Below are 27,500 nucleotides of genomic sequence, written 5' to 3'. Positions count from 1 at the left end.
ATCGCTCATCAAAGGCTTTAATAACATGAGCAGATCTCTACATTTCTAGCATACAGACACGAGGTACACGCAATGCAATCGTCTCTGATTATTCGATTACATACTCAGATGTCAATCTGCATGTTGTTACTTGAGAACAAGCAACAGTATATATACGCAGTCACACATGTACAACCTACCTCATGGCCACAAACCAATACAAGATGCAGAAGTCAGAAGAATGAGCGAAATATATTAAGGCAAAACCAGAAAAGCACCTCCAAAGAGCATAACGATCTGCCAAGAAATGCAGAAAAAAAAGGCAAGGCAAACAAAGCCTTTAGAAAGCCAGCTAACTTACTGATGATGATGATAATGATAATAATAATAATAATAATAATAATAATAATAATAATAATAATAATAAGGAAAGGAAAGGAGAAGAAGGTGATCCTTATTGAGATGAGCTGCCCTTGGGTTTCCAACAGAGAACAGAAGGAACAGGAGAAAACTGACAAGTATGCGCCGTTGAGATGGGAGATGCGCCAACAGTTCCCCGGCCACACTATCACACAGTTTAATGTGATAGTTGATGTACTAGGAGGCTACTCTATGGAGACGGCGGAGAAAGTTAGGAAGTTTTTAGGTTTGGATAGAGGGAACCAGGTTTTGTTTAATATGCAGAAGGCAGTTTTATCGTACACCCTAAACATAGCAAGGTCATTCAAGGTTTCGACGAGTTATTAAGGAATATAAACTCTTGTTCCTTTCTCAAATGTTGGTTCGTTAGTTATTACCAATTGGTTTGTAAATAGGTTTAACAGTAGGGATTGTTACACAATAGTGCCTTTTCCTACTTATATTTGTAAGCATACTTACGCACTACATACTGCATAATAATACTTTATTATTTATAAAGGGCACTCTCCAAAATTGGCCAAATGCGCTTTACATACATCAGTTCAAAAAGTCTTAAACCTATTATACATACATCAGTTCAAAAAGTCTAAAACCTATCATACATATGTAATTAACACCTAAATATAAGAATATAAATTACATAAAAAATTAATAATATGCTAATTTAAAAAGACATGTCTTGAGTTTCCGCTTAAAAATCGCAATACTACAGTGTAGGACTACACTTGATGTCCTTAGGTAATTTGTTCCACATACAGGAGCGCTAACCATGATACATGGCACAACCTAAAAGGCGCTCAAGAAAAAAAAGAACCTGGGCCCAGAATCACTTGTTTCTTCCTCTGACAAGCCTATCGGTTGTTAAATTGATGCAAAAGCGTGACGCCGAAAGGTCACAATACGTTACTGCGCACCAAGGTGCCTTGTTAGCGCCAAAGGCACGAGGTACTGTAGGGGGGTCTCAGATTTTAGGGATACTAATAGGGGGTCCCTGAAAATGTTTAGTGCAGGAAGTAGGGCTCCTCCGAATTTTTTAGAAAGTAGAAATGCCTTGTTAGCGCCAAAGGCACGAGGTACTGTAGGGGGGTCTCAGATTTTAGGGATACTAAAAGGGGGTCCCTGAAAATGTTTAATGCAGCAAGTAGGGCTCCTCCGAATTTTTCAGAAAGTAGAAAATGCCTTGTCAGTCCCCGGGCCCAGGGCTTGAAATTGGGACCAATACAGTCGCATTTGCGACTAAAATATCTGGAGAAGTCGCCAATTTGCAACTTGTTCCCCCCCCCCCCCCTCGCTCTTTCAAAACAAAAGGGTTGGCAGTTGCTACTTTTTCAATCTGAAGATAGCGTAATTGTAGTGTAATTTAGCTAATGTGCCCCACTCCATTCTTTGATCATCCTCCAATTTCAGCAGTTTCTTACACACAAGTATTGTAGGCTCATATTTTGTTTCACTAAACCGCTGACAACACAATGCAGCGTGACGATTTAGCAAGTAAATTTTCGTGTCTTGTCACAAAAATGCGACTGGATTTTTTCGTTAAATTCCAAGCCCTGCCCCTCCCCCTTCCCCACCCCAACAAGTTTTTGTGAACGCTCCCTAATTATGTCAAAACCTGTGGAAAAATTTATTATTTCTCATCTGCTGTTCTCAAGACCCCTTACATGTATTTAATAACAATACAGAGTTAATATCAGTTGAGTAAGACACCTGTTGACGGAGTGCTCTTTAAAAGAACTAGAGCATTTATGTAATCTAGGTAGTCTGAACAGCTGAAGATTCGACTTGGCATTTTATTACTAGGTAGTATCGTACCACACAATATTTGCGGAACTCATCAGATAAAACGACCAAGCTATTGAGGGAGTCTGTTACGACGTACTTGATTTCAGACAATGACCAGCCATAGAGCAGGCAACTTCAACCTCGTTCCCAGGGTCTCTCTTCTCTTACTCCTTACAGTCATTCAGGAGAAAAACCCTTGTTCAGGCTGATCACATGGCACCCCTCGACAAACATTTCCCACTGGGGTAGAATTTTCATTATATTTTGATCCTGCAGTGGTCAAAGGTGTATTTATTTGACAAGGCGTCTTTTAAATAAATAATCTTTACCTTGCAATGTAAGTATCAAAAAGGTCAAGAGAGCTGTTATATTCCCATAGAAGATTAATTCCCACAAAAGCAGTCAAACTACATGTAAACAAAGAGCTTTGGTTACTGCCATGACCTTTTGATGTCGAGCGGCGATTGCCGTTCACAAAAAAGATGATTTCGTTAGTAAAGCAAAATTTGCTTCTACCGCACATACACTATGATAAAACAACACACCAAACACTACATCGAGGAGCTGAGAAATCGGACGACATAGTTGTTACAAAGCCAGATAAGGGTTTCGGAGTTGTTGTAATCGACCAAATCCGAATATCTACACCCCGCTATCTGAAGCCTCTATCAATGACAGTAGCAAATTTAGACCAGTTGATACAGAGAGACCCAAACCAAGAGGAAGGCCAGTGAAATATTATCATCCGCTTTTACAACGGGAAAGGCGAATTAGTGCTGTCATATCTAAAGTACTACCCAAGCCCATTGCTGACTCCATCCGTCCCAAAGGTTCTAGACTCGCAGTACCAAATATGCATAAGGAACAACTTGCTATGCGCCCAATTCTCTCTGCTACACATACTTACAACTATGCATTGGCTAAGTGGCTGGATGAGAAATTGAAACCACTCTCATGCAAGCAGTACACGGTCAAAGACACTTTTGAGTTTGTCAATGAAGTAGAAAGCCTTGAGATCAACGGAGGTGATATTCTAGTATCCTACGAAGTCACCTCTTTATTTACCAATGTACCAATAGATGAAACTATCCAGATTTTAGCTGACAAGGCTTTCCATGATGACTGGTTTTACAAGACCCATGATCTGAACTTATCCAGAGACCAGCTAATTGAAGTACTCAATGCAGCCACTAAGAACCAACTCTTTCAGTTCAATGGAAATCTCTATGAGCAAACAGATGGCGTCGCAATGGGATCTCCTCTTGGTCCTCTGCTCGCCAACGTCTTTATGTGCTCCATTGAAGATAAACTTGATCAAGATAGCAAATTGCCCTCCTATTATAGCCGATATGTGGATGACACCTTTACTGTTATGCCCGATATAGCATCAGCCGGAATTCTTCTTGACACCCTAAACCACTGCCACGCATCAGCAAAGTTTACTATGGAGGTGGAGCGGAATGCCTCGCTTCCTTTCATCGGTGTTGAATTGTTAAACTTAGCTCCCAGAATCAAGACCAAGGTCTGTGTAAAACCAACTAATACGGGCCTTTTACTCCACTACCAAAGCCACAAGGATAATCGGTACAAGCGCAGTCTAATTACCACCATGTTAGATCGAGCTTACCGCATATCTTCTGACTGGTCTTACTTCTCACAAGGATGCTTAAGTACCCGAGGCACTTATTCTATGTGGCTGTCAAGCAATTCGTAGATTCCAAGGTAGCAGGCCAGCAGCACATTCCATCAACCGACACGACTACACACCCCATCAGAATTATCATACCATTTAAAGATCAGGTCTCTGCTTAGGTCGTGAAAAAACGTCTCAGAAACCTCAGCTCAAAAATCGGGACCACAATTCAACCCGTGTTCATCAGCTGAAAACTCAATGAAGACCTTTTAAGTTCGAGAAGTCAAGCCAGCCGTTGTTGACCAACAATGTTTAGTTTATAAAGTTTCAATATAACCTGTGCGATGCAGGATATGTTGGTTACACTCGCAGTCAGCTCCACGAACATGTTGATGGACACAAATAAAAATCGTCGTCAATTTGTAAACATTATCTTAGGGAATGTACCACCTTGTCTTTTAGAACAATTTCACGTGCTTACTAACTGTTCTAATAAATTTAATTGCCTAATTAATGAGATGCTTTTTATAAGAAAACTTAAACCATCCCTTAACGTGCAAACGGACTCAATTCACGAAAAGGTATTCACTCGAAGAACTTGTAATCCTTTGTTATTATGCTAATTTGTAGAGACTATAAAAATCTAATCTTCGCATTACTTACTCACTTTGCCTTGAGAATGGTGTCATGATGACGCCGAAACGTTGGCTTTCAACGTTAATATTGGCTTGCTTATGTTTTAGGAAATCGTTTTTGATCAAGACTTTACATGAAGTTGTTGAAATATAAATAACTCAAAACTGTCTACTCGCAGTACAAGATTTCGACTTGGGAATGACTTTGCTTAACATTCGAAAGATAAATGAAAAGTAAGGAACAAAATAAGTTACCTGCAGTTTTACAGTTTGATTTGAGGTTGATACTCTACATAAGTATAAAACATGACACGGCTGATCGCTGATCCTATGGATAAGTGTTTTGCTTGTTTTCTTGCATGACAAAACCTTCTTTTCTTTAAAATTGTCGCAAACTTTTAGCATTCTTTGTTGATCTGGTCCCAGACCTTCACACCGTGTAACTTCAAACAACATGAGTATATTTTCTGTTGCTGCCGATCGATTTGACCACACCTTTTTGCCTTTCACGTCCAATTTTTACATGGGTAGTACATAAAATAGTTTGCCGTGAAATGGTTTTTTGATGGTTGTCTGGCCACAAAATCAAATGTGTGCTGATTGATGACAAGCCCTACACTGCCACTCCTCCCTCAACACACATCTGGTGAATCTCCCAGATTTTGGCGTAAAATGAATAATCTTTACCTTAAATGTAAAGACTCAAAAAGGTCAAAAGAGGCGATGTTATATTCCCACATGAGATGACAAAGGCCTACACTGCTTCCCCTCCCCTAACACTTATTTGGTGAATCTGCCAGATTTTGGGAGACGTGTTCTGGAATATCCACACAAAATTAAACCCTCGAAACTTAGACTGTATATCCTTCTTAATTCCCAACAATGATCAAGGTTCACTCATACCGTACATACATTCCAACTAACATCAACTCTCTTTTCTGTTTTGGCACTTAAAGGTATAAGATATCAATTATTCGCATATGATAAGTACATGTCATATTCCCATCTCCTAAAAACACATGGCACATGTTACGTTCAAAAGCAATTAACTGAAACCATTTACATCAAGTGGGTCATCCCAATTGTTCTTTTGGCCGCATGCTTCCTGAAACAAAATCTTCGCTGTTATTGTTATTGGACCAATCATTCCCAGAGGGTCAAAGATCCCAGCCAAGAGTCGCAGCGTGTTTCGTTTGGTTGCAGGTAAATCTTTTGCGCGCTTGGCAGTTACGGTCAATTCGAGGGTTATCATATCTTGCTCAAAATTCCACGACAGACCCAGTACCTTTTGGCTGTAACTTCAAATCTTCAGGCCTAGAGATGACTGTGCATGTGACATTTTCAGCTGACACTGGGTCGCGTTTCACATCATCGATCAGATCTTTTTTGATTCTCTCTCTGACACTTGAGTCATTGGTCAGCCATTTTCTGAGCTTGAATCCCCCGTCTGCCATGCGATTGACTGTTTTACTATGCAAATTGGCAACTTCACTCGACGAGGTTCTGCCCCCCACAAAATCATCCAAGTAGAATGAATCAATCAATTTCTTCACAAACTTTGGGTCAACTGTGATAAAGTTCGAAATGTGATGCGCCAAGGTTGCATTCAGCAAAAAGGGAGACGCATTTAATCCAAAGACAACACAACAAAATCGATAAACCACAATCTTTGAAATGTCCTGTGGGTTTTCTTTCTTAAGAAAAGCCTTCTGTATGTCCCCCAGGAGAGCAACTCTGTTCTCACAAAACCACAACAAAATGTCAAACAGTAACGGGTTTAATGACAGACCCACATGCAATAATCATTTAAAGAGGTGCCTGTCTTAGTTGACTTTGACGAAGCATTGTAGACGATCTTTACCTTCATTGTCGTGGCCTCTTTCCTCACCACGGCTGGAAGTGTCAGGTAATGTAATTTTGGAGCCGCTTCTAACTCAACAACTCTCTCTATTACTCCTGTATGAAGTTGTTCCTCAATTATAACTGCATATTCTGCGAGAATTTCAGGTTCCCTTTGCAGTCTTGCTACTTGGTTTTTAAGATGACGCAAGCTTTTGGTATAATTGGTTGGAAAATCTGGGTGGCCTTCTTTCCAGGGGAGCTTCACCGAGTATGGTTGCCCATCAAAGGAGATGCTGTCTCTACATTCTTGATATACCCCACTGCTTGGCTCCTTGATTCCTATGGTTTCCAGCGCCCACATTGGGTTCACATCAACATCTTGTCCTCACTTTGCACTAGGTTGATTTGTACAGGTTCTGGGTCACTTGACTGGCTCTTCATTAGACCTGACAGAACGCAACCTAATTCAGTTTCCACAGCAACTGGTTCGTCGAGGCACCCCTGATTGTACAATCTTTCTGAAAGCTCCACAGGCAATCTGCACTGATCAAAATGTCAATTTCTAGCTCCTCCATTCCCACACACATGTCCGAAAACCACAAGTCCTTAACGTGGGGATACCCCCCCTTTACAAATTCCACATGACCGTTTTGGATGCTGGAAATTTCTGGTACTACATACCCTTTGATGGGGATAACCTTTTGGCCACCAACTGGGCTTACCTTTACTTCCGCGACATCTCTTAAGACGCATGTCCTTAGAACGCTGGCCAAAGGTACTGATTCCTAGCCATTCTTGCCGGATACTGGCATGCGTTGGGCAGCTTTGGAAGTAATCAAAGAACGATGGCTACTGGCGTCAAACAACACCCTTACCCTGTACGGCTCGCCTTCCCCATAGATAACTGCGCACACGGTTTGCAACGCAACTCGTCCACCCATACCTACATGTAACCTATTAGGACTACCGGTAGTAGCAATCTGAGTTTTGTTTTGCACTGATTGCACTATCTTAACATCACACAAAGAAACGTGGTGACCCACTTGGCCACACTTGTTACATAATACATCAAATGCCTCACATTCTTGGGCTCGGTGGCCCTTTTTCATACATTTAAAACATCTCGCAAATTTAAAACAATACTCTTACGTTCCATTGGATCTTTAACTCTCTGACAGTTCTTGTCGGCATGCTTGCCCAAACAGGAGGCACAATTCCCATGTTCTTGCTTTGTGAACAAGGCGTTGGCTGTCGCGCCCTTTGCTCGATTGTCCTTCCCATCAAGTCTATTATAATGCAAAGTTTTCGAGGAGGTCATTGCATAAAAATGATCCTCTCTCAGTTCCAGCTCCTTTAAAACGGCCTGCAACATTTGCTCCATCGACCAGGTTAAAAACTCCTCTCCTCTTGTGATCGTCAGTTGAAAGCTCTCCGGCAATTTCTGCATAATGGCAGGAACTTCCACTCCGAGGGCCTTCAATCCCCTGAAATGTGACTCGCACTCGTCAAACAATTTCCTCAGGCAAGTAAAGTCTCGATCACTGTAAACTGGCGGCAGGTTGAGTAAATCGTTTTACCTGCGCTTGCTGGATTGCTATCTCCTTTCCATAGCGTTTCTTCAGAGCTTGGACTGCGGCGTCATAGTTTACCACGGTCAGCGCAAACCCCGCTTCAAGCTTCTGAGGCTTGGCTTTCATGTTATGCTCAGGATTCGTGGACTGTGGGTTCTCGTTTTGAGACGACGCTCCAGTAATCGCTTCAGAACCTACCGGTACTCCGGTCGCAATACAACTTGGTTCAGCTCTCCTCTGAAGTGATCGCTTTCCTCGATCTCTCTTTCTATTAAAATGTCCAGATCCTCGGACTCTAAACCTCCAATCAAGTCTAGGATTTGATTATCCAGTTTCTTCAGCGCCTCTACCTTCTCCTCAAGGGCTTGTACGGACTCCTTACCCCACTGCCTGTCTGAGACTCCACTTCCATCGCTTTAAGTCTTTGCTTCACTTGGTCTAGTAACCTTTTAGCGATGTTTCGCTGACCGTCCCTAATCCGCGTCTTCTTTTCAACGTTTGCCTTCACCTTTTCAGCCATAGTGAGCAACCTTCCTTTCGTCCTTCGAAACGTTCAATAATTCTGGTTTGTCAACACTCTGCTTACACATCCCTAATATCCGGCTCGAAGGACCACTGTTTTCGAGAATATCCACACTAAAAACTAAACACTCCCAACAATGATCAAGGTTCGCTCACACCGTACAAATTACATTCCAGGGTTTAGAGGTCAATTGGAGAAGTGATCGAACTAACTAGACAATTTAAGCAATTGTTTCTTTAATACACACCGGAAGAATTCAGGTGACTTTAATGGCCCAGGGATTTGAACCCACGATCTACTGTATTCACCCGTGTATAAGTCGACCCCCCATTTTTGATGGCAAAAAAAGCAATTTCTTAATAATTTCTTTGTTAAATGTTCATGGGACACTAATCTTGTATTCTTCGATTTCTGGAAATGTGGATACACAAAAAAATCAGGGCCTCAAGCGCTTAATGGTTTTGTGGTTCAGCAGTTGTTGTATATGCGGGCAATTTGTCCTTGAGTTTCGAAAAAGTTCTCAGAAAATCGAACATGTAAACCTCAAACTAACCTGTTTTGTTGTTCAAGGATAAAGGGCTTTAGAGGATAAGCACAACATCACAGAAGCAGGAGTCAATCTTTGAAAATTTCTTGCAAACGACGCGAAAATGTGCAAGGTGCAGTCCTGTTATCAACTGATCTATGAAGCCACTCAGTTGAGAAGCAAAGAGTCTAATACTTGTCCTTCTGCTGTTGTCAATAGTTAGAACCAGGCTTAATTGATGATAGCTTTGGCTAATAAACTGGAAAAAGCAACCTGTAAATGATCATTCAACATTATCTAATTGTGTTACTATTGTGGGATTCCTGCAGTTCTGCATGGATTCCTGCAAATTTCTACAAGCGCCATAATCATTCATTATTTCATCGTTATCTGTAGACCTGACCTTGTGACCTTGAACAAGCGTAATGAACTTGTGTCTTCTTGTAGACATGCAAACAAATTCCGTCTGAACAGATGCAAGACTCCCATTGCCATGCAATAGTCTCTGTTTATTATTATTTTTTTTTGGAATTCTGCATGCATGGATATTTTTGTATACCAGTGTATGTTGTACCGGACTCCCCCTTAGCTTGGCCATTTTATCTGATGAGTGCCACAATAATTCAAGCAATTAAATTGTCTCCTCTAGCACCTGAACCTGAATTTTTTAGTTGCTATAATAGAAAATTGCTTAAATTGTCCAGATAAGTGCAACGATCATTTCTCTCTTTCATATAATTTTTAGGGCACTTTCCTTTTATCAGAACTGGCCGGCCAGACCCGTCAGTTTGCAAAGAACACCTTATGTCCAGAAATGCACCTAATTAGATGCACGTCCAAATTTGACATCCGACACGCTGTGTCCCTTTAAGTATAGGCAATTGCTATCTTTTTTCAACAACAAGGTAAGGATAAAGGTTAGCATTATTTTTAGCTTAGGGTAAATGCAGGAGTTAATCTTTACTTAAAGAGCAGCATTTGGGGGACACTTTATGACATTTTTTGTCCCTATTCCGAGACATGAGTGATGTTGAAATTGGGGAGAAGAGCAAGGGGACACTTCGTGACGCTTATTGAAATCAGCATACATCTAATTATGTGCATTTCTGGACATCTCTGAAGAACACGCAACAATTTGAAGGAAAACTTGCATGATAGTCTCCCGTATTCTTCCGGAGAAGCGTCTATCACCATCGAAACTTGTTAATATGAAGGCGTTGTAGAGTTAGTCCTGCCAAATGCCCTGTCTCGCCGGTCAGTTCTGTCAAATGGAAATTGCCCTTAGTAGCATTACGATTTGACCTTCGTGGTTTGTCCCAGTAGGCAAGGCGCTTGACTTGAATGCAGAATGTTCCTTGCTTAAACCCCATTCTTTACTAACAGCCTGGAACATACACACCCATGGCAAAGGTGTTCAGGGGTTATAACCTTGGGAGGCTGAGCCTTTATAATGTTGTTTTGGTGCCCATAGTCTGGTAACGGCAATGAATTTGATTGCAACCAATGCATTGGCAGTCACATTGACCAACATTGGCCAACAGTCGACTGACAGCCGGCTCACGCCTACTATCAAAATACATGTCACACGTTGAGCAGTGTGTTGGCTTCGTTTCCCGCGAAATGTCAGTGATGTGGCTGCGATGTGTTGGCCTTGTGTTTGTGTGACATGCGTTTTTCCTTGGTGCTGCGACACAAGGAAAAAAGAAAAGACAAATGGAAAATAGATAGAAACACACAGAAACCCCTTCTCGTCAACTAGCTCGCAAGACAGAACATATACCTAAAATGTTAATGACTATTTTATTAATAAGCTACAAGATTTCAAGGATAAAATACTTAAGAAATACTGATTGTAAACTTACTACTAGAGTAAATTTATGTAATGGCCTTAAACTACTATAATTCAGTTTCTAATAACCTTATTGAACAGTGCCAGACAATAATACTTTTCTACACACTAATTATTTAAGTAAACTAAGCTGCCTAACAGTTCAGTTCTTTAACAAACCAGCAGTTCAGATCAGTTCTTCAACAAACCAACAGCAATTTCCATGTCATCTTCTCCACACCTCAGATCCTACGTCTCCTCTGCCTCTTCAGTTCTCTTTAAGCTTTCGCGTCTCTCTCTTTGACATGTCTCTTTTCACATTGCTTAAACTTACCTCCCTTATCTCTTCGTTGCGTCTTCTTCTGGCAGCAGCTGACAAAGGGATTTTGTTTTTTCGGCCAGCTCCCACTAATATCTCTTAGCAGTGATACACTCAGCTCTTTTCCTTTTTCTCTCAGGCCTTTGAATTCCAACCTTTCCTTGTGCGTTTCCTACACGTCCACAACCACACCAACCAATGGCTTAGTGAGGAAGGGGTAATTAACAAAGACATTGCGGCGGAGAAATGGGTTGAGAGACCATATTTTATGTTGATAACTCATAACAGTATTAAATTCAGCTGACAAACTTGAGGTCAATGGTGTGCTCATTCTAATACCCCCCCCCCCCCCCCCCCCTCACCATCAGGGCTCTGTTTTATGGGTATTTAAAGGTACTACTTAAGCTACACTGAAAGGAAAGAAGTCGAAACGTGGATGTGAGATCCGGAGATTGAGCTCAGGACCTCTTGCACCAAGACCACGCACTAATCGACTATGCCATCCTTGCTCCTGACTATGAGCTTCCTCATAGTGATGCTCAACTCAGAGCTTCACTATGGAAACAACATGGCTGTTACATGCATATCAGCCCAGAAGTCATGCTCTGCAAATTAATTGAGGTGACAGGCTTCTCAACTTATTCGAGAAGAATACTGGAAGATTATTGATTGCTGAACCTGTGACAATGAACCTGGTTGGCAATAATGGTATCCCACTGAATTTTATAAACTGCTGCCAGAACACTCACATGTCGCCACTGCATGAAGTCCTTTGCCAGTGTTGAATAGAAGGATCCATGCTACAAGAGATGAGAGATTGTCATACTTTGCAAGAGCAAGGAAGTCTAGTCTAGTGAATACACCCCATTAGACATGATGTGATGCCTTTGTCAATACATGAGAAGGGCATGAGTAAACGGCACAGGCCACTCTGTCACCTTTGTTCATTCACCAAATCATTCCTGGGTAGTACATGTGGGCGTACTCCTGAAAACTGGATGACCCTCAAACCTCAGATCATGCCATGATGTCCATGTTCCACCAAGAGCAGTGTGAACCATATCTGTGCCCCTGTGCCTACTCTCCTTGGCACAATCTCCTTCCACTTTCTGAAGCATGTTTTAGGAGGTCAACTGGAGGGGTTTTTATACCCAAAAACCAGGTCAGATGGATGACTGTGCAATCTTAAGACTGACAACTTAAGCATATTCTTTTGTTTCAAAAACTTGTATCATGTTAAACATTAGGTCTCTAAAGCGTTATTGGTTTCTCCTGTAGACTGCATGGTACATCACCATTGAAACATACTGTAAATCAGTAATATTATGAGACATTATTACAAAAGAATGGCAATGTATGCATCATTTAAGCAAAACCGAACAGAACAGTGCATGAAAAAAACACTGACCTTAGACCTTACACCTTGCTCACTAACTGTAAGGTCTTGGGGACGTCTTTTCCCCTGACTCTGTTGCCTGGGATACCAATGTAGGAAATGAGAACGCCACAGAAGCCATTAGCTTGGAGAAAAACTACCCTAGCATGCGGTTAACCTTGTTAATGTAGTATGTTTCCAATAAAGTCCTTTTGGAGTGAGGGGATTGCGTTTACAGTACTAACAAGGCATGCAGGACTCCTATCAAATATGCCATAATTGACTGTTCTATGATTTCTTGATCGTTTTGCTAAATTTTTGTGAAGTTGTGGTATGGACTGTCCATGCCGTTTGCCAAAAATTATGGCTGTGGCACATGACTTTTTTGCCTTTCTACAAAAGAATTAATATTTTACAATATGGTATTGTGTCTGATAGGAATGATTATGGTGTAAGATCCTTAGAATCCATTTTGGACATGGTAAAGGTTATGTCATTTGCTCTAACAAACGGCAAGGTATGTATTCTATTTAAACTCAGTTGAAAACTTGCTTAGTAGACAATGCTCCAAGAGGAATTAGGCCTGAAACTCACAACGTTTTACTATACACTCAGTAAATGTATTTTGTGCTCTAAATTCATTCGTGTTGTAGAATATTTTGACCATGATTTTTCTCATGTTCCATTGTTTCAGATTTTGGTTTCATCACATTCATGCCTTTTTTTTCATATTTTAGGCAGCAGTACACTGCCATGCTGGGCTTGGTTAGTTTTTTCTTCTTTTTTTATATAAATGACCATCTATTCATCGATCATTAACACGATGTGGTAACATTTAATGTACCTTAAGAAAAGACTGCATAACATTTTGATCCAGCATTGTATAGGGAAAAAACCAAGCACAGCACAATTTACTGCATCAAATTTTGCTAATGTTACGTTTTGATTTCTTGTCAGGGAGAACTGGAGTCCTCATTGCTAGTTATCTTGTGTTTTCTAAGAGAATAGAGGCAGAAGAGGTCTGTGAAGTGTTTCCAAATATTACCGTAAAATGACACTGGTAACATTTTTCATTGCAAGTCATTTATAAAAATCTTAAGAATTTTTAAAATGGTGTCATCCTCTCTGCATTTTTAAATTTTTTTATATACACCCTTTTAATAAGTCTAAAATATGCCATTCTCTGCTAATGACGTCAAACTCTTGCTTTCAAATTTTATTCAGAAATGTACAAAGGCCTAAAACTTTTCAGATTTCTTTTCTTGTTTGAAGCCTTTGTACATCCCTGAATACATCTTAAAAGCATGAGTTTGACGTCATCAGCGGAAAACTGCATATGTTAGACTTATTAAAAGGTTGTATATATAACACCAATTTACATTTTGCTGAAGAAGGTTACAGGAGTAACCGAAACGTCCAAGTTATTCGTCTTTTTTTAGCCAGAGTCAACTTTTACGATATTTTATCTCATTTTATATAGAAGAGCAGGCTACACATGCCATTCCTAAAGCTTGTCACATCATGTGAATCAAAATTCACACCTTCCTCCTTGAAAACAAGCAGTCCTCAAGCTTCGTTCTTCTTTGTATTTCTTTTTAAGCAGTAATAGAATCTGTAAAAACTTACGAATATGAAGGTGAACGAATTAAATCAAAATGAAATCGACCTTTAGGTGTAGATGTGGACCTTACTCTCTGAGTTGATATTGTTCTTTGTATAGGCAATTCACCAAGTCAGATCTAACAGGTGAGTAGTCAGCTGCAGAAGGGAATTCATATTTCTTTGTTTTTTAAACCAACTTATGTGTTAAATTATCAACCTCAATATATTTACTGTGAAACAGAGTGACACCAGTTTAATAGTAATATATATATATATTTATATATTTCAAATAGTGTACCACCTGACAAGTCTGTGATGTAACATTTTTAATAATCCACTACAGTTGTCAATAATAATAATTTATTGTGACCTGATTAATAATCCACTAACCAGGCCACCAAAAAATCCATTGAAGAAGTATTTTATTTTATTTTATTTTATTTTAGGCCTAGAGCAATTCAGACCCGAGCTCAGATTCAATGTGTTATTGATTTTACAAACTTCCTGCATTATCTTTGGGTTGTATTTCCATCATGGTAAGGTTCACTGTTGATGTTCTTCCTGATCAGACGTCACTATAATTCTTGACAATATTCTTGACCTTAGATCATTTGTTTTGATGCTTGTGATCAAGCCAATCTTTTACCCGCCAATGGCTTGTTTCGTATGGCATAGTTCAACCTGGTTGGCTGATATTTATTTGGTTGGAAGAAATAAGATTCAAAACAAGTGGCGGTTGTTTCGTTTTTCACAGTGCTCCTGGCGCTAAAAGGTTTACCCTACAGCAGTACCTGAAGCGACAGAAGCATCTTTTGCATGGAATGGAAGCACGGAACCTTAAACACATTCCTAAGGTTAGAAATAGATGCACGTCTTAAGAACGTCAGTAAGAGAGGTTTCGTGACAAAGAAAGGCGAAATCCAATGCTTTCATTCGCCTTTTGATGAATAGAAAATTAGTTAAAACTAAGTCATTGTTTCACGCCTGGTTGGGTATTTACCACTTTCTAATGTGGACTTTAGAAAATGATTGATAACTGTGTGAGAAGTCAACGATGTTTTTATAATGTGACGAAGGCAGGTGGTTTTGTAAAGTTCGACTTTTACTTTATTTAGCAACTACTGGTGGTGGTGGAGATGCAATTTGCCTGGCCGTGAAAAAGATGATAATTACGATAATTATGCTAGTTGCTTGGCAACGGGAAAGGAACAGTTGAGGAATCAAATCCATGATCTAACAGCAGTCTTGTGCTCTTACTAAAACTGCAAAGTGCTGGCTTGACAATGTAATATAATTCAGAGTTTTAGAGCATCTGACTGATGGGGTGATGTAGCAGCTCTCTCGACATTATATGTGATTGGCTCACTACCCTAACCAAAAACGAAAGTCTAAGCGATTGAAACATTTACAATGACTTAGACTAAAAAAGCAATAGAAGCTGCTTACAATACCAATCAATAGCACGTTACGAGAACTGCTGCATTACTGGAATGATGTTACAAGGATGCAGGTTCAAGTTTTGCGTCTGATTTCCCTTTGCCTGTTGCCAAGCGCCTGTCACATTTGTAAATAACATTGACATGATGGGTATTATTACATTAACGAGAAGAGGGGCTCCCGTTTGTATCGTAAAATTGTGTTATATTTTCACTGGGGTACCCGCAAACAATGCCCAGGGTAAGATAAGGTATGGGAGAATCAGCCTGAGGCCACTGGGAGCGGGTAGCTCCCGGAAAGAGGGTAGTTTTTATCGCTGCCGGGATGAGGGTGAGGCGAAGCAAAGTAGGCAACGTCGCATTTGAAGGCAGAACATGGAGGAGCGAAACCTGAAGTCCTTATAACTAACTAGAGGAATGTGTTAACGTAATACGTCCCCATGGACCCAGAACTGCACGCTGAATACGTGAGAACAGGGATAAAAGGGGCATGTTATACGAGTCCCCCAGGGAAAGTAGTGTTATATGCAACCACTACGTGAACTATGAGGAGTCTCGCATCACTATCTAAAGCAGGAAGGTACATCTTCAATCTGATATGAACCGCTGAACCCATGAATGGGTCCTTAAGAACACTATTTCCTTTGGTGGCACGAAATAAATATCCTTTACTAAGATCTATTCTTAACAGTTTTGAAATGGACAAATAACGCTCAAAATTGCCCCCCCCCCCTCCCCCCCCGGAAGTGTAGCCTCTGTAGAAATAGCGCAAAGCTTTCCGATGAGACTTTCTACCGTTCCAGCGGATAATCCTGAAGGACATCACAAGAAGAAGTCTTTTGCTTGCCTATCTCCGGCCAGGAAGTCTGATGTACTTTGGTGCGACCTGACGTGTCTTTCCATACAAGTAATTTCAAGATGTCCATAGAAGACGCAGAAGGGAGAAGCTTGGGAATAGACAGGGATGCAAGAAAACTAATGAGTTCACTTTGAAGAGACGTTTTCTGTTTTTCATAAGGCCTAGCTGACTTGGTCCACTTGAGTTCGGCAAGTCTGTCATTAATGGTCTTGAGATCAACACTTATGGACGAAGAAGAGTCTGGAGTGGGTATAGTCTCTCTCCCGAATCCACACCTCTGGCAAAAGTTATATGTGTCATCATATAGTGCAGGAATGGTGGCAATGCGGGAAGGGATAAGCGTGGACTTTGAAAGGCCCAGAAAATAACCTAATGAAACAAGAACTGCAGCGCATATGAACACCGCCGCCTCAGCGAACTCAAAGTCAGACCATGAAGGAGATACAACAAGCGACGAGTTAGAAACTGCAAGCTGTCCGATGTGCCTGTGATCAATATATTGGCCAATTGTGTGGTACAAATAGGTGCTAGCCTTCCAGCCGAAGGGGATTGTGCGGAAAACGAAATACCATCCCTGCCACTCCAGGCCAAAAAAGGTGTAACTATCCTCGGAGAGAGCAAGCAGGTCATACCCAGCCTTATCGTCCAACGTCGTTTGGAAATGAAACTTTCCCACGTACCTAGGGAGGTCGGAAATGTAATCGAGTTTCAAAGGTAAGTCCTTTGTCCACAAATTTAAGAAGCGCTCGTCATGGCACATTCTTAGCTAAGATGGTTAAACTGTGATGGGCGTAACGAGGTGAGGAGGATCAAGTGAGCCAACCCTTCCCCAAATGGAAAGGGAACATTTCTTAAGCGTTGCATGATGGTGACAGAAATAAATCGCTCAAATCCGATGCAAGACTTATTGTTAGGGAAGACTATCTTTGGAGGTGTAGCAGTACTATAGAACGAGCTTTGAAAATACCCCCGGAATGGGACGAAAAATTCTTTAACATTGATCTTATGTCTGATGTAATGCAAGACCTCCTGTTGTTTGGAATAGGAACCCACGATTTTTTCCCATTCTGCGACATGTCTGTGAATTTCTCCGGCTACAAAGCTTTCTGGATCCCTAAACAGGACATCTTTAGCAGAGGCTTTTGCTAAGCATTAAGAAACTATACACAGGAGACGGCATCGGGGTTGCTATGCTTTGGGGCTCACCCCTCCAATCACATTAATGGACCAACATTGGACAAGAAACAGCTTCTTCTGGACAAATGTGAAAGGTTTTGAGACGCTTTGGATTGGTCTAGAAAAGAAAGGAACAAAACGGGAGAGGTAAGACCCCAAAGCGAAGCAACCCCGAAATACCCCGTCCAGGGACAGAGTAGTGAAGGATCTTAGAAAATCCCTTTGAGGAAGCCTCGCCCAGAAGTCCACCCAGAGAAGTGGCGAGACGCGAACGAATAAAGTGGGCACAGATAATAGGCAAATCGTGAAAATAAATACAAGTCAGCGACAGATATTCTTTATTCCACACTCTGGGACAGGCAACAAGGAAGACGTTAACGACCTTTCAAATCAGGACAATTCTTGACAAAATGTCCCGTCTTCCGGCATTGAAAACACCTTCCCCGCACTTGGGCTCTATGCCTCCCTCCAAAAGCTCGAAGAGTTGTAGGAGACTGGCTGGACTGAGTGGCATAACAGTGCGGGAACTGCCCTGGTAGAGGGTATGGACTCAAAACTGATGGATGAAAGGAGCTAGATTTGTAGAGCTTGTGGATTTGGCCGGCCACTTGTTTCTCCTCTTTGTCCCCAAGCATTTGAATGGCCACGGTAGCAAGCCTAGCCTCTCGGACAAGGGGTTGGCACTGTTTGAAATGGCTTCAAATCTTCTACGCTTCGGGTGATTTGTCTCACGGGATACGTCCGCTAATTGTTCCAGGGCAGCAACGAGCGCATATGGATTGACCAAGGCAATTGGACAACTCGCCAATTGGCGTGCCATGTCCAGGACAGAGTTGACGGAACCTTCTTTTGCAAGGTAGCGAGATCCTGAAAAAACAAAATTGCAGGCAGCAGTCACTAAACGTGTATCTTAACATACAGAAGACGTGACGCTAAGCCAATAATTCGCTTAAACAGCTAAAACCCAACGAGACAAACCCGCTACATGGAATAAAGGAATATCAAAATGCCACAAAGTAGGTTAGCTGTAAAAGCTCTTTAAGCTCTTTAAGTCCAACGCTATATAAAAACTAGCGAAATTGGGCAACAACAACAAGAAGAATAAAAAATATAAATAAGTCCAACAAGAGACAGCGAAAAAATCCAACACAATAAACAAGGCAAGTCGATAAACCAAGACAAGCTCATGAAGGAACTCGCTATGACAACTTTTAAAACACGGTGACAAACTTGCCTAATTAAATGGACGCCAAAACAAATAAATTCCGCGAGACCGAACTAGGTAAACAGAGGTGGCGGGACAGATAAAGAGGCTAAATCAAGGAACTAAAATATACGAAATCTCGCAAGACAAACTGGTGAATTTGGAAAACAAAAACGCAAAACTCTCGTGAGACCAGCTTTCTTAGAGATCAAGAACAACAAATTCAGCGGGACACCCTCGCAAGAAAAACCTAAGAACCGGTGCAACCATCTCCCTTTAACATAACGCTTTCATTCGGTAGGAAAAAACGTGCAAAAACAGGTAGAATTCAGTGAGACACACTTGCTCGAACAGCTGAAATCCAGCGAGACACACTCGCTATAACGCTGACATCCAGCTAGACAACTCGCTATAATGAAAAACCAGTGAGACACACTCGCTGTGGTGCTGACAACCAGCAAGACACACTCGCTATAAAGCTAACAACCAGCGAGGCACACTCGCTGTGACGCTGACAATCAGCGAGACACAGTCTCGATAACACTGACATCAAGCCAGACACACGCACTATAAAGCTAACATCCAGCGGGACAACTCGCTGTTACAGTAATGAAAAGACCAGCAAGACACACTCCCTATAATGTTAATATCCAGCGAGACACAATCACTGTAACACTGACATCCAGCGAGTCACACCCGCGAGAACACTGACATCCACAGACACATTCGCAATAAAGCTGACATTCAGCAAGACAACTCGCTAAAATGAAAAGACCAGCAAGACACACTCACTATAAGTGCTAATATCCAGCGAGGCACACTCGCTGTGACGCTGACATCCAGCGAGACACACGCGATAGCACTGACATCAAGCGAGACACACTCGCTATAAAGCTAACAACCAGTGAGACAACTCGTTATAATGAAAGGACCAGTGAGACACACTCGCTATAATGTTAAATCCAGCGAGACAGTCACTCGCTGTAACGCTGACATCCAGCGAGACACACCAGCGTGAACACTGGCATCCAGCGAGACACACTTGCTATAATGCAAACATACAGCGAGACACACTCGCTAAAATGCTGACATCCTGCGACAGACACTCGGAATGACATTGAAAACTAGCAAGACACACTTGCTATAATGGTAATGACCAGCAAGGCACACTCACTATATCATCAAAAACCAGCCAGGCACGGACGCTATAAACACTAACAACCAGCGAGAGACACCCGCATGAACAGTGTAACACTGGTGAGACAAACTCGCTATTACGCCAAAATCCGGGGAAAACAATTTCTCTAGAACGGCTAAAACTTGAGTCAAACTCCCAAGAGCAGCTAAATTTGTCGTGGCAACTGGAAAACTAGAACATAGAAATCCCATACCATGATGTATAAGAGCGGTAAAACTACAAAATCTAGCGCAACTGTGAAACAAACGAGCCTAAGCCTAGTCACAGGTGGTAATGAACTTGTGATAACAACTGGGACGAAAAATAAGCAAACCGTAAAAGGAATGAAACTACCCACCATTTCGGCAGCCGGTTCTCTGGGTTGAACGGGACCGACAGCCTGAACTTGGGTAGCTAAAGCGTAATCTTGCCAAGCCTGAACCGGATGGTTGTCTTGGGGAGCTTGACCATCAAGAGCTTGAATGGCAGGTGCATTATCAACGGCAGCAGCAGGAACCTGATCCGCCATGGAAAACTAAAGAAACGGGGCAGCGATGAACACGCGCAAAACGAAACAAAGCGAAGTAGGCAATGTCGCATTCTAAGGCAGAACATGGAGGAGCGAGATCTGAAGTCCTTGTAACTAACTAGAGGAATGTGGTGACGTAATACGTCCCCGCGGACCCAGAACTGCACGCTGAATACGTGAGAACAGGGAAAAAAGGGGCATGGTATACGAGTCCTCCACGGAAAATAGGATTATATCTTTTTCCCGCAATGAAACATTCTTCTTGGTGTGTTGTTGCTAGTAAAAGGCTAGTAGTCGGAGAGAGGAGTTCTTATTAACTTGGAGCAAACAAAATATTTAGTCTCAAGAGTAATGTAATGAAGAAGAATATTGTCATCACTATTGTATGGTGAAAAATGCCCAAATAAAATATCTGTTATCTTTAAGTTAAGTTGGTAGAAACTAGCTTTTGCGATCTAAGTATCTTGTTGAGATTATTCCAAAAGTGTTTCACAATAAAAAAAGAAATGCTCTAATGTCTCCAACTACTCGCAACAGAAGTAAGATAAAGAGGAGTTGACCAAGCCAAATTTGAAAAGCATGACGTTAGTATAACATATTCTATGAAGAATTTTAAACCAGTGAAACGCTCTCAACTTTAATAGTGTCCAGTGACAAGTTCTTTCCCAATATAATTGATAAGACTCTGAGTAAACGCTTCGTCATATTTTTTTCACAGCTGATGGCCTCTATTTAGAGATTCACTTTTAGAAGAAAGGGTATCAGACAATAATTCAGATTGGACCTTTTCTATATTAACCACTATTTTTTGTTTGTTTTTCAGGTAGTATACGTGTGTTGCTGCCGTTTGCTTGAGTTAGCAGCAGTAAAGAGCGCGGAAAGTCCTTTAACAATGGTTCTTTTCTGTGAAGTCAAAGCTGTGTTTGCCGAGGTGGATGAAAGTGATGCCACAAAGGACTCCTCGGCTGGAGAAGCTGTTCAACCTTCTATTTCAGAAGATATTATAAGCGCATTGAAACACAATCCCTATGTAGACTCAAGCGTTCAATTACTTCACACTTCGTCAATGCAACATGCCCAAAGTTGGGACGCAGTTGATGAGATTAACGACACACAAAATATTGAACATACCGGAGAAGGCCTTTTGGATCTGTTAAACCATCCAAAGAAGGATATTCACGAAAGGCGTGCCTCAGATTCTGGTTTTATGTACAGTTGTGATGCAAGACTTGTTCCTTCAGTTTGTAGGATGAAACTAGAACCAATTAACCTTTCAAATAGAACACCAAATAAAAAGAAACAAGGTAGAAGAAAAAACCAGCAAAGTTTAGATTCTGAATCTACTGTTGATGCGACAGAAGGAAATAAAACGGCCGAGAAGAGTTTTTACAACTCCTTGAAGCAGAATGCATCAGAACAATCAACAACTGAGGACAGACTCCGGGTAGCAAAGTGCCTGGCATCTAGCGCATGCGTTGATAGCAGCGTCAATAATCGAGTGCAGAAAATAAAGGTGAGTTTGTTAACTGTAGAGTGTTTTCACGTGATGTCACGTGTTGGTGTTCCTAAACAATGAAACGGCGGCCTGATGCAGATGGTGTTCCCAACTAATCCTCAGGGAGGTGAGCTGTATTATCATGCAAACGTTTTCTTTTGTTTCGGTGGAAAAACGAGGTTACTGATCACGTGAGTGAGAACACTCTAATCCTTATAGAACACTTGTAAAATACACTGAAGGCTATTCTTATGTTAGAGAATATATGAATTGATATATTTTTACTGCGGTTCTTGTATTAAAGCGAAAATGAGCATCGCAGTTGATAACCCAACTTGAGCAGTTGCAAGAAAGCCTGGTAAATATCCCGGCAGGCGTCAACTGGACGTGAACTCAGAATGAATCAGAATTTCAAGATGATTACAAACATTGTTAAACGCGAACAATTTGCCCTTGTTTATTGGACTTGGTGATGGCTCAATAGTAATAGGACAATCACATGACTTTTGGAGGGCATATGGTTTATTTGTGGCCCAAGTAGCATCATTTACACCCGAGCAGAGCGAGGCCAAATCATACAAATTCATTTAAAAAGATAAAAGAATTTTAACAGAGATGTAGCATGAAACTAAGGTATGGAAACTTGTTGCTACATTTTGTACAATATGATCAGCTAAACAAGAGCAAAAATTGAGAAAAAAAATAGCAAAAAAAACTCATCCACAAAAATTCGCGCAAACTCTGGCATTGAAATGGTATCCCCAGGTTCTCATTTGTGGAGCGAAGTTGTTTGACCTCTCTGCAGGCAGTCAGAATCAGGGCGGCAAATGCATTTTCAGCCCGGGCATTTCCCGTTTGGCCCGCAAAAAAGGCGCATTTTACAGACGTCATTTGGCCGCGCTTGTTGATAATAATGCCAAATTAACTGAATCAGGAAAATCTTTTCAACTTCACCATAAGAACCGTACCTTCCTCTGTGGTGACCTATGAGTCATTATTGAAAACCAGGTAAAGTATTATGCCTCTTTAAATTTAACTTACTTAATAAGCACCTATTAAACAGTAAAAGTCTGTTACTATTAATAATAATAATGATAATGACAATAAACTTTTTTTAGGTGTCGATAGTATTTAACATTGAGGCACCAATTGAGGACATTGTATAGAAATCAAATCAACACATATACAGTGGAACGTCCTCTCAAGGTACACCCTTGGGACCAGGCAGGTGTCCCCTTAATAGAGGGGTCCCTTGAATAGAAGTTGGCTTGGATACAGAGATTAGTATGAACATTTTTCTCGGGGCCAAATCCTGTGTCCCCTGAATGGAGGTGTCCCAAAGGAGAGGTTCCACTGTAGTTGCTTTTTGAGGAAGGGAAAACCGGAGTACCCAGTGAAAAACTTTTCAAAAAGTAGACAACCAACAAGCTAAGCCTACGTATGGCGCTGAGCCTGGGAATCAAACCCGGGCCTTGGCACATTGGTGGGAGGAGCAGTGCCCTCACCGCTGCGCCATCCTACTTTCGACAATTCTTTCAGGTTTATTTAATTGTTCTACTGCTTTATAGAGTGTGGAGTAATAAATCAAAGTATAATTAGCACAGAACTATCCTACAAGTCAGAATAGTCCTTGGACCAAAAAATTGTTATCGCATTTCGGGGATCAAACACTTACAGGGAAAAGTGTTCGCTTCAACCCAAAAAGCTTTCAAACTGAAAAGGTCTAACCAACTGGATCCTTAAATTCTATGCATTAAGCCAGAATATTTCATCCCTCAACTTAAGCAGTTTTCCAAAATATTTTCACTGAACACATTGCTCTTTGTGAGATCTTCTGTTTCCTGTTTTTTCAGCGGAAACTGAACAGCTCAGATTCATGGGAGGAAGTAAGCAGTGATGCTGATCCATGGATTTTGACTCGCTTGCTCTGGGCTTGGCTTGCTGAGCTAGCGGTAATTGCAATAAATCACATGAAGTGCTGTTCGTGCTTACTTACAGACGGCATACATTGCCACGTAACCACTTTTGGTGATCCTCCTTATCGGACCATTTTTGTTTGAAGAGTGACTCTTTGACTGACCTTCCTACTGAATGGCTCTGCTTTTGCCTACTTTTCTCAAAAAAATTGAGAGTTATGATACATTGTTTTTTTGCAGGAGCCTGTTCTGACAGAGAAAGATGTATCGCTTTTGGAAGAGAACATCGATGATCCCATAGGAGCTGTTAGACGACTTGGTCGTGTAAGTTTTACTGCTACACCGTCTCACATGTAATGCAGTAATCATGACCAAATTACGAACAAATAATCAAATCTCCATTTGGAAATAATCTAATTCCTTTGTTTTTTGGAGTACAATAAAAACATATATAAGGGGTATTAAAGTCTCGAATATGATGAAACTGTTGATATAAAAAGACACTGAGATTGAAATGATGGATCTAAAATCTTCGATGCGGACCGTTTTGAAGTCTGTTGCGCAAATCATCTCAGCCCATGGAGCTGAAGCCGAATGATGTTGGTAGTAAAACAGTAATCTCCATTATCTTTGTCACATTCAAATGTGGCCTGAATGATGTAGTCGGTAAGCTTCTTCATTTTTCCATGGGCTCAATGTTATAATTTCCGACGATCTTCGTAAAATAAAATAAGGGTTTACACCAATGAAAGCGTTCCCTGCATCTTGAGTGCATGACTGTAAAGTTTTCATTCGGTGTGATTCGCAAGTGTTTTTAAGGTGGCTTTAGCAATAGGGCCGTGGGGTGGGGTGCCGATTTAAGGTGTGCGTCATTTGGTTTCCCACTCCCATCTTTCGTTTGCGCCTTTTATGCACTCAGATTGTTTGAAAACAGTTTACTGCGGCCGTAAGGTATAAGGTAACACGTTTTGCTTCTTTTCCAGGGTGAGAGAGGTACTTTAGAATGTTTGATAACTACCATATGCGAGGTAATTGAAGCCAAATACGACTTTCCTTCCGTCGAGGTCTATGAGTCGTTAACTTCTTTCTTCGTCTAAGAGTATAGTTCTGTTCATGTGACCTGCAACAACCATAGAGTTTTAAGTCATATAGTTTACAATTTCGTGCTAATAAGTTGTGTAAAGGCTGTCGCAGCCTACCATAGTCATAGTCATAGTCATAGTTCACACCGGTAACAAATATTATTAAAAACTAGATAATTGGACAATGCAATTTGGCTTAGCCACCATGGTATATGAGCTAATAAAGTGACGAAAACTGAACGTAAACAAAAATGCAAAACATTTAATAAACCACTTTTGATATGATAAAATTCACTCCTAAACAAAAGACATCATTTTGAGGCTCTGGGGAATAAACTCATACAAATCTTTATATTTATTCCTCACTGAATTTTAATATATCGAAAGTGGGCTATTGGATTATATCGAACAAAAGCAAACGACCGCAAATTTCCATTGGCTTAGTGAACGCGGATGCAAACAAAGTCATCTCTCCATGGAGCTTTCTGAAAAGTGTCGCTTTGACGTCATTTGAAATGCAGTGATGTGATTGGGCAATCAAACGGTTGACTGCATTTTTAGTAGTTTTCCTCGGCGGGAATAAGTAGAAGCTTTGTTTTAATCTTGCCAAACATTGGTCGTGAAACAAAGTTGCGAACACTCTTTCAAGGTCATACGAAGGACGCTCTATGAGCTATATGAGATATTATCCAGGGTCTGCAAATATAAGTATTGGAAATCGTATGAACGCTCGTGCATTTCGTGATTTATGGGTACGAGTGATGTTTTGAAAGGTTTCAAAATTGCACGAGCTGCAGCCGAGTGCAATTTGAAAACTTTCAAACGATCACGAGTGACCGACCATAAATCACGAAATGGACGAGCAAGTTCATACGATTTTTTATTTATTATATACTCAACCAAATCACCCTATAACCCGGCTCTTTTGCACTCTATAACCTCTTTATTCAATCGTCATTGACCAGTCAAAAACGCGATATTTTGTTGAGTATACTATAAGTAACTGTTCGAATCGGTTTTTAGCAAAGATTTATCCATTCTTTGTGGGCTTTTATTAAAGCAATGATTCCTCTCGCGTTTGTTGTATATGAGATGATTATACCGAACGTGCCCTTGTGGAATAATTGTTAAATAGTCTTGTCGGTACCTTGGTACAGACGGGAAAGCGATGATGCGCAGCAGGATGGATAGGGTACAACGTTCAGCAACCCTTCTAGGGGCAACTTATTCCGATGCGTCCTATCATGTGGAGAGTACGAAAAGTTCCGAAAGGGACTGAGATCATTCAATTCAGTTTATGTGGAAACTAAAAAAATGTTGACAATTTCGCTCTCGGCCTTTCCGTGAAACAGTCGTCTCGTGAGGTATTTGCATCTCAGAATTTTTTTAAAAAACTGCTGGTTATTTATTACAATACGAACGTCCAGATACCCGTTTTAGGCGCCATATTTCTTTTGAATTAACCTGTGATAACTGATTTCATTTTTGTTTCCATCATTTCAAGCTGGAACCGCTCCCACAGGAGTTGAGTGATCGAGTTCTCCGCCATACAGCGATGGTCCTGACCCACAACATGGAGCTGTCTTTAACACAAAGCAGATGGACGTCCGAGCGATCAGATTACACGTTTTCTCCTACGCAATCACCAAGGGCAACTACAGCTGATGGGACAGAGGTTCCAGTGACAGCGTTATGTTCACCCTCTTATAGACTGCTTCACTTCTTACGGTTGCTTATGAAGACACTAAAGAGTTTAGGAGGATTATGATCTAAGTCGGGCATGAGGCATTAAAGATCAACATTACTTTCTCTGTTTGGAGCCCCAAGAATGTGACTGTATATATGCTCGGATATGAAAATTATGCCATTCAAATTGAAACTTCATCGGTTGCAGTTATGCACTGAGTTTTCAGAGCGACAAAATGTATTTATCAAGCATGCGTTGTGCGCATCCAGCTCTTGTTTGTATTTTTTTTCTAATTTGGCGGTACAGCTTGTCTTTCAACTCAGCTGTCAGCCTTTTGGCAATATTTACCTGTCTGAATACTAATATTTTTTATTTCCTGATTTTTAACCACGTCGGGTGCAGTTAGTCAATTTTCAGGGCACCACAATGTATTTATCAGGCATACCTTGCGCGCATGTTTTTTGTAATATAGGTACACGGATTGTCTCTCTACTCAGCAGTGGCCTTTTAGAAATATTCTCGAGTCAGTATGCCATCCTTTATTTACTTTTCAAATTTTATGTTATTTATTCTTGGCTTTGTTCAAATAGGGTTGTACAGACTAGTTTTATGATGATCATCTAACCCTAAAGACGAGAAAAACATTCAGGGAATGATATTTCATGGTTTATAAATAGCCCAGGCTTATGAGGCTAAGACTTTACCTAAATCCGATGCAAAGAATTGTGTCAAATATTAGCAATAATATTGATAATTCTGGTGCCTTATTCCAAATGCCGCCCTTTAGTACAACTGCTTTCTCGTAATTACCGTAATTTTGCTATATTTCAATGTACAAACCATCCGCGGATCACCACAAGGTTTTGTTAATAATGCGATGCGTCAAACAGATTGGTGTTGGGCC

The 27,500-nt window shown here is 40.9% G+C and overlaps 1 protein-coding gene and 1 pseudogene across 1 annotated transcript in view; one reads left to right on the top strand and one right to left on the bottom strand.

Annotated features, from left to right (window-relative positions):
- The window catches only part of LOC138015876 (protein tyrosine phosphatase domain-containing protein 1-like), a 50,629-nt gene that overhangs the window by 22,968 nt on the left and 161 nt on the right, over positions 1 to 27,500 (top strand). Inside the window, exons 5-15 of the mRNA XM_068863003.1 lie at positions 12,872 to 12,950; positions 13,171 to 13,198; positions 13,391 to 13,452; positions 14,154 to 14,179; positions 14,482 to 14,571; positions 14,790 to 14,889; positions 21,240 to 21,929; positions 23,765 to 23,863; positions 24,068 to 24,151; positions 24,811 to 24,855; positions 26,414 to 27,500. The exon at positions 26,414 to 27,500 is cut by the window's right edge and continues 161 nt beyond it. Of these exons, the coding sequence (XP_068719104.1) occupies positions 12,872 to 12,950; positions 13,171 to 13,198; positions 13,391 to 13,452; positions 14,154 to 14,179; positions 14,482 to 14,571; positions 14,790 to 14,889; positions 21,240 to 21,929; positions 23,765 to 23,863; positions 24,068 to 24,151; positions 24,811 to 24,855; positions 26,414 to 26,677 (1,567 nt within the window). The 3' untranslated portion in view covers positions 26,678 to 27,500. The remainder of the gene's footprint in view (positions 1 to 12,871; positions 12,951 to 13,170; positions 13,199 to 13,390; positions 13,453 to 14,153; positions 14,180 to 14,481; positions 14,572 to 14,789; positions 14,890 to 21,239; positions 21,930 to 23,764; positions 23,864 to 24,067; positions 24,152 to 24,810; positions 24,856 to 26,413) is intronic.
- On the bottom strand, positions 6,658 to 7,738 carry LOC138016228 (uncharacterized; annotated as a pseudogene).

Source organism: Montipora capricornis, chromosome 9, assembly GCF_036669925.1.
Source record: "Montipora capricornis isolate CH-2021 chromosome 9, ASM3666992v2, whole genome shotgun sequence".
Lineage (NCBI taxonomy): Eukaryota > Metazoa > Cnidaria > Anthozoa > Scleractinia > Acroporidae > Montipora > Montipora capricornis.
Note: the sequence above shows the minus strand (reverse complement) of the source record. Positions and strands in the feature narration are given on the sequence as shown.